Source organism: Diadema antillarum, unplaced genomic scaffold, assembly GCF_040938485.1.
Source record: "Diadema antillarum isolate AM-2024a unplaced genomic scaffold, OU_Dant_1.0 seq00000981_RagTag, whole genome shotgun sequence".
In the NCBI taxonomy this organism is placed as follows: domain Eukaryota; kingdom Metazoa; phylum Echinodermata; class Echinoidea; order Diadematoida; family Diadematidae; genus Diadema; species Diadema antillarum.
In genome coordinates, this window is record NW_027271821.1 from 1,053,062 (window position 1) to 1,067,500 (window position 14,439).

The 14,439-nt window shown below is 38.7% G+C and overlaps 1 protein-coding gene across 1 annotated transcript in view; it reads left to right on the forward strand.

Moving 5' to 3' along the window:
• LOC139742166 (probable G-protein coupled receptor CG31760) overlaps window positions 1–14,439 on the forward strand; it is a 131,916-nt gene that overhangs the window by 88,879 nt on the left and 28,598 nt on the right. Inside the window, exon 6 of the mRNA XM_071652738.1 lies at window positions 1,123–1,337. Coding sequence (XP_071508839.1) covers window positions 1,123–1,337 — 215 coding nt within the window. The remainder of the gene's footprint in view (window positions 1–1,122; window positions 1,338–14,439) is intronic.

Here is a 14,439-nt window from a genome sequence, read left to right on the forward strand (position 1 = left end):
GTTTTGCTTGGTTTTATTTTGCTTTTTGTCCTCCTTTTTCAGACAATCATATTTGACCTGTTTTAGATCGTTCGCCTCCGGACACTTACTGATAAAGTTTCGACCTGAGGAAAAGAAAAAGTTGGCAATATTAGTATAACATATCTTTCTTTCTTTTTTCAAGAAGATATAAGATCGAAATGCGAATACAAAGATTTAAAAAAAATGCAAAGATATCGGTAAACAAACAGATATGCTTTCTGCATTACATTTGCAAAGTTTGCTTCAAAACGTGACAATGTGCAAGCCATACTTTCATCACTTCTCATCACTTTACGGCATAGTTAAACACGTTATGTTCTTCGTGGTCTAATTAATTCAAAGAGCAACAATAACAACAACAACAACGACAAACAAACAACTTCGTTGTTCCAAATAGCACGCAGTATCTATAAAACAGTGTGAGTGGGATATTTTATATGTCACCAGAATGCATGAGAATATCAGCATGTCACTAGAAAGAAGATTTCGGATGTAACTGTGACACAAATTTCACTTTGAAAGAAACTCATCTTCAGTAGAGTTGGTTTCTCTTTTGTTTTTGTTTGTTTCTGGTTGTCTTACTTTGTTTGTTTCATATGAATGCAATCATTTTAAATGTTTCTTAGCCAAAGCCGCCCCAACGGGTCCATCGTAGTTTAATTTGTGTGGGATGAGAGCGTTGTGGTTGAGAGGATAGGAGGATCTTAACGTATCGTGTAAAGGGAGATCTTGGGTTTCGAATTCACTCGGTATAGGTGCATCGTTGTTTTATCCATGACTTGCTCTCGTCCCGAGTATACTCAAGTAAGTGTCTATGGTAAAATGCGTGTTAGCGCAAAATCGGTCTGTCCTCAACGGGTTAACCCTGCGTATAAGTGACCATATCTTCATACCAGAGAGATTTTCATTACAGGTCCCTCTGGGAGAAGAACGCTTTACTTTACAGGAGTGGCTACCCTGAGTAAATAAAGCAATTCAACATTCTAATTTCTAGTCAGTAGAATCGAGGTGTTTATACGGACACAATCATGCTATCCGAAACCTTTACTAACTATACGTAGTGCACAGCTAATAGATTGTGTACTGTGTCTCTCTCTTCAGAATATCCGTGGTGTTCCGGGTGAGGTCGGCTGCTCGAGTGCGGATAACCGACATGGATCTCATCAAGCGACTCGGCCTCATCATCGCCGTGTCCCTCTTCTATCTCATCGTTCGGACTGTGATGTCGCCGCCGAGCGTGGAGATGGGCAAGTCGCCGCAGGGCCTCAAGGCCGAGCAGTGCTCCTACGACTGGTGGGACTACGCGGCGAATATCGGTAGGTATTTTTCTGTGAAGATTTCCATGGTGACGGGTTTTTATAAGCTCCGCCGTGACTGGCTGATCACCACTGTTCCTGATTCTCTCTTTGGAGATGAGTTTTGGTCCTGTAAATCAGCTTCCATCAGGCAATGTCAGGACCAGAACAAACTTATCGTCACACTAATGGCAATAGCAACGCAGAACTTTCTGTGACAACGCTCTTTGGAGGACAATGTTAATCGTGTCGGAGAGAATTGTTAGACGTGATCCCACTTCGGGGCTAGAGGTTTTGCATTCGAAGAAGAAAAAAAAAATGTTTCAGAGTGCGAACATTGGATTAAAGTGTTCAATATCAAACACCGTAGTAGGATCATTATGAAAGGACTAAGGGGATTCGCCTACATTAACACAGACCACCTTACGCACAAGTTTTTAAAACTTCTCTATTTTCCTGTCTGTCCGAGCGCGCGCCGATTGTCGGTAAACATTGATTCAGTCCCTTCATTGCCGAAATGTGCCGAAGAAAATGACCGACCGCAAAATACTGTGAAGTGATGAGATACATCGAACACCGAGGGCAATGAATTAGCATCGCTTACAGCTACTCCCGTCCATTCCCGAAATTGCTACAACGATTACACTGCATAGCGGTGTAAGGCGGGTCAATATACACATTATCCAAATGAAAGTCCATTATTTGTATTTTACCGACAATTCGATTTTCCTCGAGTTAATGCCCCGCAGATGTTGTATAGCATTAGCTGATTACATAGTCGTCAAACTTCAAAAACCATAAAGAATGACGTATGATCTCGAAGACTTCCAAGTGTATTGTTAACCATTAGTTCAGTGTGTTTTGTCGATTTGTTTGCTTCTTTATGATAATAATAATATTCTCCCGATGCTATTTGGCCGTCCATTAGGGTTCAAAGCTTATTTTGATCAATTAACACATTTTGCTCCGATCGTCAGCCTTACCGATTTGGTCCTACATTGCTGTCACACAGCAAATAAACTTGGACAGATTTACCAACGACTCTATGCAAATATCTCTCCACTCTCCCTCCTCCCTTAACTGTAATCATAAACATCGTCGATCTTCCCTGAAACAACGGCAGGGAACATTCCCTGAGATCAACCTAGTGCATCCAAGACTGAATAATTCAAGCATAGGTAACGTCTTAATGCGAGCGAGAAAAAAAATGTCACCCACGACTGACCCTCCCAAATAAAAAGAAAAAAAATATCAAGCTGAGAGGGTGTCAAATCAGCGACAGAGTCTTGGCGACAGTGTAAAAAGTCTGGATAAGATCGGAGGAGAGGGAAATTAACATTAACAAAAAAAATAAATACAAACGGGCTTCTTACAAATCCCACGTGTCCATTTGTGCTGGAAAGACGAGACGGCATCCTTGAGAATATAAAGCATAAGGACATATTTCCTCGTGTCTTCTTTGCTTAGTAGATTTTTTTTTTTACCTCGTTGCTGATGTGTTTTCTTGTGGGGTTTGTTTATATTTTATCTCGGCCGGGAAATCTCGATTCATATAGACAGATCGGGTGATACGAGAATTTACTCTCACGGGCTTCGGAGGATGTTGTTCATTTACTCACGACGAGGGGCCTGAGAATAACGATAGAAAAAAATGGATGTGGCATACGGTCCATTCTGATGGCCAATAAATGGGCATTTTTATCAGAACGTCGATCACTTAAAGATGCGTTTGTTTTTATATTCGTTTAAGACCTTTCGACGCTTACGTCCTTGTGATAACGACTAATAACTGATGACGCACATTGGTTAGAACGTATTTAGGAAAATAAAGGTACAAAACCAATATAACAAAAAGCATTGGAGAAAAAAAAGGATCAAAGAGTATAGGAGCAAGTTCATCGTATGGAAAGCTACTTCGACTATGCTGTCTAGATTTCACACATCAATCATTATGATTATTGTCAATACATTTTATTTTATCTGAAGCACTGTTATGTGTATTTCTGGATTTTATTGATCAGAACAAAAGCATTGTCCTTTTTCATAAATCATATGACATATACATTTTTGACATCACAAAACAAACATTTGATAGCATTCAATGATAGTAAAATTACCAAGCGTCTGATCCTTTTTTTGGACTATACTCTCTAACACACGTTAACACCAATAACTCTAGAATCGTATACACAGAAAACGAGGGAATAGCCTTCAATGGAAACACTAAATATTACCAAAGACAAGACAAAACAAACCAAAGGCGCAAGAACACACACTACAATCTTTAAAAAAAATCAAATGTTTGATTTTTTTTAAAGCACATTATGCTCAGTCCTGGAAACAACAGGAGGGTCAAGAGATGGAAGATCTTTTAACCGATCTGTTGGTGTATGCCTCATGGCCCGTGATTTCTATAGTTTCGTATTAATTTAGTATAAGTATTTGTTTAGTATTCAATTTAAAAAAAAAATCTTGATGGGCACAACAATTGAATTTAGAATACACGTTTATATTCTATTAGATAGATAAGATAAGTTGCAAAAATGTTGTATTTTTCTATCATTCAATCTTATTTTTAGATTATTGCTCACCAGTATGGAGTAATGCTGCAAAGTCCACTTTGAACAGGCTGTTCGTTTTACAGAAAAGGGCTTTACGTATTGTATTAAAGGTAGATAATTTAGAAAGAACCTCGACATTGTTTAGCAAATCAGGTATTTATTAAAGGACAAGTTCACCTTCATAAACATAAGGATTGAGAGAATGCAACAATATTAGTAGAACACATCAGTGAAAGTTTGAGGAAAATTGGACAATCGATGCAAAAGTTATGAATTTTTAAAATTATAATAATATTACCCATAACATTTGTCGGTAACGAGTCGGGGGAATGTGTACTTTTTGCAAAAGATGAAATTTTGTGAAATTATCTTTATATTTTCATTATATTGTTGTACGCATGTGACATCTAAGTTATTCACACACTGCAGTAGTCTTCTCATCCAGCGGTTACTGCACAAAAACTTCAAAAATTCATAACTTTTGAACGGATTGTCCAATTTTCCTCAAACTTTCAATGATGTGTTCTACTAATATTGCTACATTCTCTCAATCCTTATGTTTATGAAGGTGAACTTGTCCTTTAAATATATGTTCGTTGGAAAAGAATAAATGTGATTTTGTTGCATAAATGTTTGTACGGATTTGCACCACGATATCTTTCGTCAAGAATACATTTAAAAGATCACGGTTATAAACTCCGTACTTCTCATGTTCAAATTTGGTTACCTAAACCTAAAACAAATTTTATGAAAAGAAGTTTTTTATATGTAAATTCAAGTTTATTTAATTCATTGACATTGGTCACCCGGAACATTAAAGATATGCATCGGGTTTTTTTTTCAGAAGATGAAAAATGATATTCAGACTTTTTAAGTTGTAATTTGATATATATGCATATATATATATATATACACTCAAACACATTTTGTTGTCGTTAATTAGTATTTTAGTTAGGTATTTAGTTATGTTAAGTCGAGTTCTCTGAGTATATTTCTATCGGGGTTTTTTTGTCCGGTTATTTCTATTACTGCAATAATTTTAATGTATCATATCAATATGTCGACTGCAAGTCATTTTGTGTATATATATTTTTTTCTTTTGCTTCTGAAATAATTTAAATGAATCACATTAATTTGTCGACTGTGAGTCTTTTTTACAATGATTTCATACCCAGTTATGGTGTACATGTTTTAATGTGTATTTATCGCTGTTGTTGTTTTTATATGAATTGTATATGTATGTCAAGTGGACCCCTTTGAAAATCAGCTGTGCTGAAAGGGCTATCCACCCTATTGCTGGAAATAAATTAATAGATAAAATAAATAAATAAAGATGAGGAACATCGCATAAAACGCCCGATGAATTGAGGGTGGACCGAATTCCTTTTTACCCCAACACGTGGGGATTACGATAGTTTCACTTTTTGGACATTTATTTTCATTTTAACAAAAATGCATTAACATTATGCATTACATTAACATGTATATTTTTTATTCAAAATCAACACAACACTGTAATAAAGGAAAATACTATTCTATTTACGAATGACGTTCCCGAATTGCTGATAGTAATTTTTAGCATTCGTTGGTTAACGGTTCAACACGTTATTCTGCACATACAATGGGGGTAAGCAATCGTTCTATCCGACTATCCGACTTTCTTTTAATCGTTTTTCCTGAATACTTACGTTTACTGCCGATATGTTTCGCCCTGCTATAGCAACTGCATAGAAATTTTTTACATTTTTTTTTCTGCAAGGGATGAAATGGACAAAGAACTTGGTTTCTGACCTTAAAAAACCTACTTCATTTTCTATCCCATCTCGTACTCTAGAATCCCACGGGCCTGGAGACCTACGACAAAATGCTAATGGAATTCACGACCCAGATTGGGGATGTGGTAGATCAGCGAATAATAAGTGTCATCGTCTAATCCGCTCAATCTTCGATGGCGTTATGGAATCCCAAGTTGTCGTCCTTGACGTTATTAGCCCATTTCATAAATTTCCGTGTCAAAGTGATTATGGGAGAGACGATCGAGTGCGCGAGGATTATGCAGTTTGTATCTGGTCGGCCAACTGAAATTGCAATCAGTATGTCACGTTGTGGTGTAAATCTTATCTAGTTTAATTATATGTGTGTGCAGGTATGAATTTAACTTTGTGTGCCTGAGACTGTCTTGCCCGATGGTGATACCGGTTACCAAACTCAAAAGAAAACAAAATGATAATTCGAACTTTTTTTTTTCACTGAAAAGTCGCCATAACACCCAAATCAAGTGATCTTTGATGATTTTCCATCCTTTGGAACTAACAACAATAAAAAGATATCTATACGATATAAAAATAGAACTGAATGGTTTGGCAATTCATTAATAAATTGATTAATTAATACCGCTATTATCCATTTTGGCGGTGATCACTGACATCGTCTCAATTGTGGTGATTCCAGCAGACTTGTATGTTCTTTTCGATGACCTCTCTATAGTGATATTGTCTGCTGAGACTTAAAGAACGTCTGGATCGCAGTACGATGGACCTCAATATCACTGGTAAAAGTTTTGGGTTTTTTTTCTAAAGAAGCAAAATAAAATCAAACGGACAAAAACAAACTGGGAAAATACAATGATATATAGCCTGAATAAAGACTATGATCCGTCCCTTCGCTTGCTTGTCATTATATACCTATCAGCGCATAAAGCAAACGAAAGGCACGTTACGATGCATCCTACGTGAGCTCGAAAGGAAGAAATCGATTGGTGTTTAGAGGGGAGAAAAACAAGATTGGACGGTCGCGGGGACAGTTGACAAGCGCTGAAACTTTAACCGCCGTTGAGAGATGGCGATATTAAAGCAATCATATCGCCCTGGCGATCTCTCGTATGTCAGTAGCCTACTCGGGGACATTGCTCATCTCGTCCCATGATTCACGGCCATTGCAACTCGACACCCAGTCGCCGGTAACTCCCGCACTTTAGGGAAACGCAGGTCTCCCAACCTCACGGCTAAAGCAGACAATCAGAGAGCACGGCTGTGGCGTATCTCTTTCCGCGCCTCCGAACATGAAGATCGCTAACCTCTTAGGCAGTAATCTGATGCAATTAACATTTCGAATGCGAGGAAGGAAAACAAGTTGGTTGTTTTTCCCCTCTAATGAAATCATCACCTTATTACTAGCTGGCTATGAAGGAAATAAAACCGCGGGTTCTTTTTCAGTTTCAGATGATTAACGAACCCTCATCAGTGTTTCACAAATACGCAGACACAGACACATACACATACACAGACACACAAGCACACACACACACGCACACACACACAACCACACACACACATAAAACGTACACAACGCAACACAACAAGATATGGCCTGACATCATTCACAAAGGGGTTCTTAACGTGTAGTACATGTATATAAATGTCCTTTTGTATCTCTGTTAATATAAATAAATGCATATAATGGAAAGGGAAAAGTGGGTAGTCTGAATATTATTGTCAAACTGAATATCGATGGGTTATTGGTACTCGTTGGGCAAAAAAATTGTCGCATTACGAAGATTCTCGGCTTGGAATATTGATATAATATCATCAGGAGGCATTGCGGTAATTTCCGGCTGGTCGCGACTGCGCGGAACTGGTGGTGGTTCCGTCACGGTGATTTAGAGCGATAGAATCGTAGCTACACGCGCGTTAGTAATGAAGAAATCAGCGCGGCGGAGGATGATGAGCTCCAAGATAAGTTTATTATCTGAAATCATATTAGGGTATACCATTTCGGGCGAGGATGCGATGGCATCTGCTTGGGGAAAAGTCAATAGTGTCGAGGACAGTGTGGGTAGCGAGCGAGAGAGAAAGAGGGGGGGGGGGAGAGAACAGATAGACGGACAAACAGTTGAAGAGAGGAGGGCATAAAAGTAACACCACCAAAAGACAGTTCACTCGAGATTGATAGATCAACGTAGTTGAATGATGATCGCCATCAGGGAGAAAGTTGAAGCTCAGATGGGATTTTAACCTATGGCAGAGATATCACAGAACGAGACGGACAAACAGACAGGTCGACAGATATAGGGATGTGCGTAGGGGGACTGATTAGCTAAAACAAAATTAAAAAGCGTATGAGGAATTGAAATGAAAAAAAAAAAAGAAATCTGAGTGACAGTGAGGGCGCTACTAATGGGACTAATTGAGAAAAAAAAAGATTGATAGAGAAATATATATATACCTGCAACACTTGGTTTTGACAGGACGCACAACGTAAAGAGGGCAGATATCTTATGAGGAAACATTTGAAAGAAGACAAGTGTGTATGTTTGTGTATGTGTGTGTATGTGCGTGTATGTGTGTGCGTGTATGTGCTTGTGTGTTTGTGTATGTGTGTGTGTGTGTGTGTGTGCGTGTGTGTGTGAGGGAGAGAGAACAAGAAAGAACTTACAGAGAGAGAGAGAGAGTGAGCGAAAGATAGCTTCAATAGAGCGAATGGAAGCAACCACGAGAGGATGACGCGACCCAGTGACACTCTCTAGGTAGAGGATGATAGGGATGCAGAAGATGAAGCGAAGGGAGGAATAAGATGGGAGGAAGAAACGTGGAGAAGACGGAGCTTAGGGTCTGATTAGATTAATGTTGGCAGCTAATCGCGAACAATTTCGCTGAGCTCCGATGATCCCAACTTCTCCGTAAATTAATTTCCAACCGCCGCCGAAAGCTTAATACACTTAAAGGTCCGTGAATGAGGGTGAACTCCTGCACATCTCAGAGTACGTTAACCCGTCTTCTTAGCACGTACGTCAATGAAAGTGTTAATTAGTTAATGACCTTATACTCCTCACCAATTATTTGGCTATGCTCAGAGACAACACTTCCTGTGCAATCAGCGTGCGTGTAATGAAATACCTGTATGACGTAATTTATTCTTCAGAAACGGAAATTTGTCATACTTTATTACAATGTAACAGTCATTAGAAAAAATAGATGAGCTGCATGCTTGGCCATAATTATTTACTAAAATAGTGAAGGCAGTCAGAGAGCAAACAAACTGTACATGTTGTCGTAATGATCTGACTTTCCTTCCCTACCTTTAATATTGGAATTCGTCTTAAAGGCATTATTGGCCATTGGCAGATGAAACAAAAAACAATTCTAAAATTTGAACTAGATAATTATAGAAAAAACCAATTTAAAAATGTTAATCAGTGTAATCAATGTCAAGTTTTGTTGGATAGACAAAATGTGAACAATAGTTATAATAAAATAATTGCTTCGAGAATAAACTGTCTACAGTTATGGTTTATTGAGAAAAATAGTGATACCTCCTTATGTTTCAGGCTTTAATCCATTTTCTTAATAGATTTTGGGATGTTTTGTGATACAAATGACCTACACATGCATCAAATGTGATAACTCGAACATTTTTTCTTAAATCACTGCTCCCGATGGTAAACAATACTTTAATTCACCCGTCAAAATACTGGAGTGTATCTGCAAAAATGACGCCTATACATTACATGACGTCACAGATAGCAGGGGGAATCCCCTGTCGTAGCGCCGCTTACGTAAGATGTGGTCACATATAAAATAACCCTGCTCCCTCGTAACGCTGTGAGCATTCAGTGAAATTAAAATCATGAATGTAATACAACGTCACACCATATTCAATACTGAAAAAGGATTAGCTTAGATGGCATTCTTTCAGTTGTAAACACTTGGATGAAATGCCAAATATATTTTCACTACACTGTAGAGTGGGCGTATTATGCACTGCACTGTTTTCAAATTTGCACTTTTTTTCAGATTATGCATTACCGTTTCTTCTGTATGGGTTGCCATTTTCGAAATGGAAGATGATTGAATTTAAATTCATAGGAAATTATCTTTTAAGGCGATCTACATAGAAAATATGTCAGCAAATTTGGCTATGTTCCATTTTAAGCAGATTGATTAATGGCGTTGCTGAATGTTTAGACTACAAAAATTAATTTGTGGAAACAACATTCCTTACAAACATAACGGAAAGCATAGAATGCCACATTGGTAGCAAGTTACACTGAGTATGATCAGTGAATTCATTACCCGGTATTCATTTTCTATGCGTAGTTGTAAAAATGTATTTTCACAAAGACTTCGTTGATAGATGTCTTTGGACTCGTCAGCTTCACCGCTTCGTTGCCGACGGGGAAAAAAGACATAAGTTGAACGAACGGACTGACAGAAGATAGAATTCATTACGCATCTATTTTCCATCTTTCGTTCAACGCAAAATCAAGGCAGGAGGAATAAACACTGTTGTTATTTTTCATGTCTTTGACCATCTTATTGATGCCCGTGACAGGAATGATGTTCCAAATTTCTTTTGTTGTTTTGAATATTTCACCTGTTGGGTGCATGATTTAGCTTGAAAAAAAAAAAGAAACGATAGTTTCCTTTTTGTGTGTGGACGCTACCACAAAGGTGATATAAGTGGCATTGTCATTTATGTGTGTGTGAGTGTGAGTGTGTGTGTGTGTGTTGTTGTTGTTGTTGTTGTTTTTATTTTTATTTCCGTCTTCAGATTAAAAAAAAAATACACACAAGTTACTCTTGCACATATATTCCGTATACGTACAGTTGGAAGAAACGGGGGATTGCCCGTTCAGTCATTATCTGCAAAATATGACTGTTCTTCCACAGGGTTCCTGTGTATGTTTATATGTGCGTTTAAACAAAGCACTAACAAATTTTCGCATCTAATAAAGATCGATCCTTTTTTTTTCGGAGGATTAAAAAAAATCTGAAAGCGTAAAAAACCTCAGAAGTTTTCAATGATATGGCGGGAATTGCCTGTGGGATAAAATAATCTCTGCAAACAAGCAAACGGCGCGGCCCTTCGCTGGGCTTGCATCTCGTGATGTCGCCTGAAGGCATGACCTCTGATTATCAGTCTCATCGGACAGGTGAAAATGGCGTCGAGAATCATCACTTTCATGTATTCCGCAATCAACTTCCATCAACAACACCCCCTCCCCGACCCCCCCTACCCCCCCCCACACACACACACACATCACACACACACACAGTCACACACTACTATATGCTCGTATTCCTGAAACTGCTTAGAGCAGTCGAGAGAGCGGAGTAGCAATATGCTGGACATTGCACACATTAGCTGGCATTCTATACCTTTCTTATTTTTTTTTTCTTCTTCTAAATGGACGACACGAATCTTACCCTATTCCACATCGTGTTTGACTCTTGTTCCTTATTATAGAAAGGAGCTCAGGCGATTATTATTGACACACTGTAATTGATGGATGGGTGTGAGCGTCACAGGAGTTTCCTATTGAAAACGAAGGCAGGAAGATGGTTAGAAAGAAGAATTGGTAGGGGGGGGGGGAAAGCGGCCTTAAAGGGGAGGAGATGAGAATGAGGTCGTTATATGTGTGGGGGGGGGAGGAGGGGGCTGCGTGTATGTGCGTATGTGTGTTTATGTATTTTGTTGGTTTTTTTCCTGCAATATGCGTCCTTACATATGCTACATGTTTGGGTACAGGGGACAGTGTATGGCAAAATATACGATTTTGTTCTGGCGAGCTTGTTGGATACACAAAACGCTTCTAAAAATTAGCAAAAAAAAAAGTAAAATAAACAGTGGGGACCCTTCGAAACAGAGTGTGTAAGGTTGTATGCGTGTGTCATATGATATTATTATGTAATTTTGTGTGGTGTGTCTGCGTGTATGTGTGTGTTCGTTTTGTTTTATGTTACAGGCCTTGATCAATTTTACATTGTTTAGCCTCACACCTGGTTCTAGTCTCTTCAAAAGAATTGAGTTTCACTTCTGTTTATCTGAGTTTCCTCTTTCATTTTTTTTCCGGCTAAAGGGTTCATATCTTCTCTAGATCATATTTGTAGCCGATCTTTAAAACTGTGTAGACATGAAACACGCTACCGTCTGTTGCAAAACTCTTTTTATTCGATCTTTAAATGATGATAGCGTCAAACTTGTAAAGCAATGATAAAACCATAGAAAGAGTCGTTTATTCGTTAGCACCACCTTACTGCATCCGTTTCAATCACTTACCGTTTCTGCTGTTCACCTTTTCCCAGATAAAGTTATAATTATGCACTATTCAATACTGATAATAACTTAATTTGCTTTATCATGCATGCATGAACGGTATAGTAGTACAAAATCCACTTGATCAGATCTTTGTTTGTCTTTCCATGTTCAATGTTTTAGACGCACGTTTTACTATAGGTGCATCATTAACAGAATTGTGCGCTCTGCCAAATTGTCACTTCCAAAGGTATTGCAAAGAAGGGACCTCCATACAAAATAATGGTAATCCATAAACTCGTTGTTGACACAGCAAGCAATGTGTTAAGTAACTGGTAGTCGGCTCTGAGAACAGAAAGAAAATGTCCCTGCTAGATTCATCGTATTCCACCTGTCAATTCAACACTTACTATAAATTCCGTTTATTCAACTAATTCAACATATAAACTAATGCTGCCCTTTTCTTCGTGATTTACGTCTGCTTCCTAACTGTATGGGACATTCATTGAATTCCGGGTTTATCTGTGGTACTGGATTTCCCTAGATTTTAGCGGGAATCACGCTGATGTTCCGTGTTATTGACTCCTAATGGGTTGCCTCGAAATCAACAACCACTATCGAGTTTATTGACATTGATGAATTCAATTGTTTGGCGACGTGAACCACGCTGAGGGGGTCATCCACTGATGGCATCTGTATGCAATAATCTCGAAAGATATAACATTTTTTTTATCCTTGGTTTTTCTCGTGACCATTAAAAAAAAAGGTAAGCATGAATAAACAAATGAGATATTTACGGGATGTGGAGGCTGGAAGAGTACAAGTTGACAACGTTATATTTATAAAATGTAAAAAAAAAAAATGGAGTGGAAAGGAAACTTTGCCAACTTGCGCGCACCTTGGTATCTCGTTTCGTCAACAACAATCGCTGCCGAATCGATCAATGTAATTAAGCTGGCTCGGTACAGGATGCGACAGAAACAAGTAACATCCATCTTCGGGGTGCAGGGGTTGTCTGGTCGAGTAAGAACCCCCTCCTCCACCCCCCTCCTTTCCCCCGGACGGCAATATCCGGGGTGATTCCTGGTACCTTATTAATTGCGATTGCTTAATTGTGATAAACGGCGACGATACAGGAGCCTCTGATCACCTTTGATAGCTGTTTGGCAGCCGAAAGTCATTAGCGTGGTAAAGATAGAGAGAGAGAGGGAGGGGGGGGGGCGGAGAAGGGAGCGAGAATGTCACATTTTAGGCAAACATGGGGTCTAAGTTTGCACCGGTTTGTGCACGTAGTTCTTGCAGTCGCTAGGAACGTTGAGGACACACTCGACATTCGCACCTTTTAATAGATTGAACTCGTCCTTCTCGATAAAGAGCATCATGTCCCATAGCGATTCTATAACTGAGTGATTTTGGCTATCTGTGCTGGGTTACAAAGAGAATTCTCTTGATTCCATTTGGTATCTCTGGGGTTTTCACTGAAGCAGACACATGGGTGGAATTAATATCCGAAAAAATTATAATGTATATTAAATTAAGATTGGCAGAGTTTCTTCTTCCACCTTGGTCCATTTCACGAAAGATGTTCGGATAGCAATGGTAGCTAGAAGGACAACTTCCGGTAGCAACAGCCAATCAGGTAGCGGGATTCTTATCATTGCCAGATTTGTCACTGCATGAAGAGTTGCTACCATACCAACTTTTTATGAAATGGGACCCTGGTCTCTAAAAACTTTTCAAGACACTGTTAGTTTTTTATGTCATCTAAAAAGAAACCAACAGAATCTATTCTAAAAGTGAGGTCGGTTTCACAGAGTACTTGCGTTTTTAGCAGCCAATATTTACCACCCATAAACATGTTGAGAATCTGATTGTCTTACAAACCGGTTTCTTTAGAAGTGTTAATGAATCACAAAACAGTTTTGTAATCGATTTCTTCTTTTTTTTGGGGGGGGGGGGGGTAGCTAACATTGACTGTAGGGGTTGGGTGAAGCATCAATCACGTGTACACCGTTTGCGGCCAAAAAGAAAAATAAAAAACCCCAGCTCTTGTAATTTTTTTCCATTTATTTGTTTCATTTTAACTTGTGAAAGATGAAAGAGTCGATGTAGCTATCCATGAGCGAGTTTTACCTTCTTCCCGCCATTATAACGAAAAAAGAAAAGAAAAAAGAAAAGAAAGTCTTAATCTAATTTCATGAGGTAGTATATAGATGAATGAAATAACACCTTTTATTGTCTGCCTCGGAAGTTGACTTGATCTACAATTAGAATGCTCGCGTCAGATAGCCAACGAAAGTCCTGGGGTTGTAAGCAATTACAAAATGTAATAAGAAGACTTCAATCTTGACGACCCTTTAAAGTCACTCTCTCAACTCCCTTCCACATCTCTATCTCCCTCTCTCTTTCTCTTTTTCTTTCTCTCTCTTTCTTTGTCTCTTTCCCTGCGTGGCCTTGCTCCAAGCCTGTAAGTTTCTCGTCTGTCGTAATCGGTATGAACACCTCTGATCTGTTACGCTCCTGTAAGC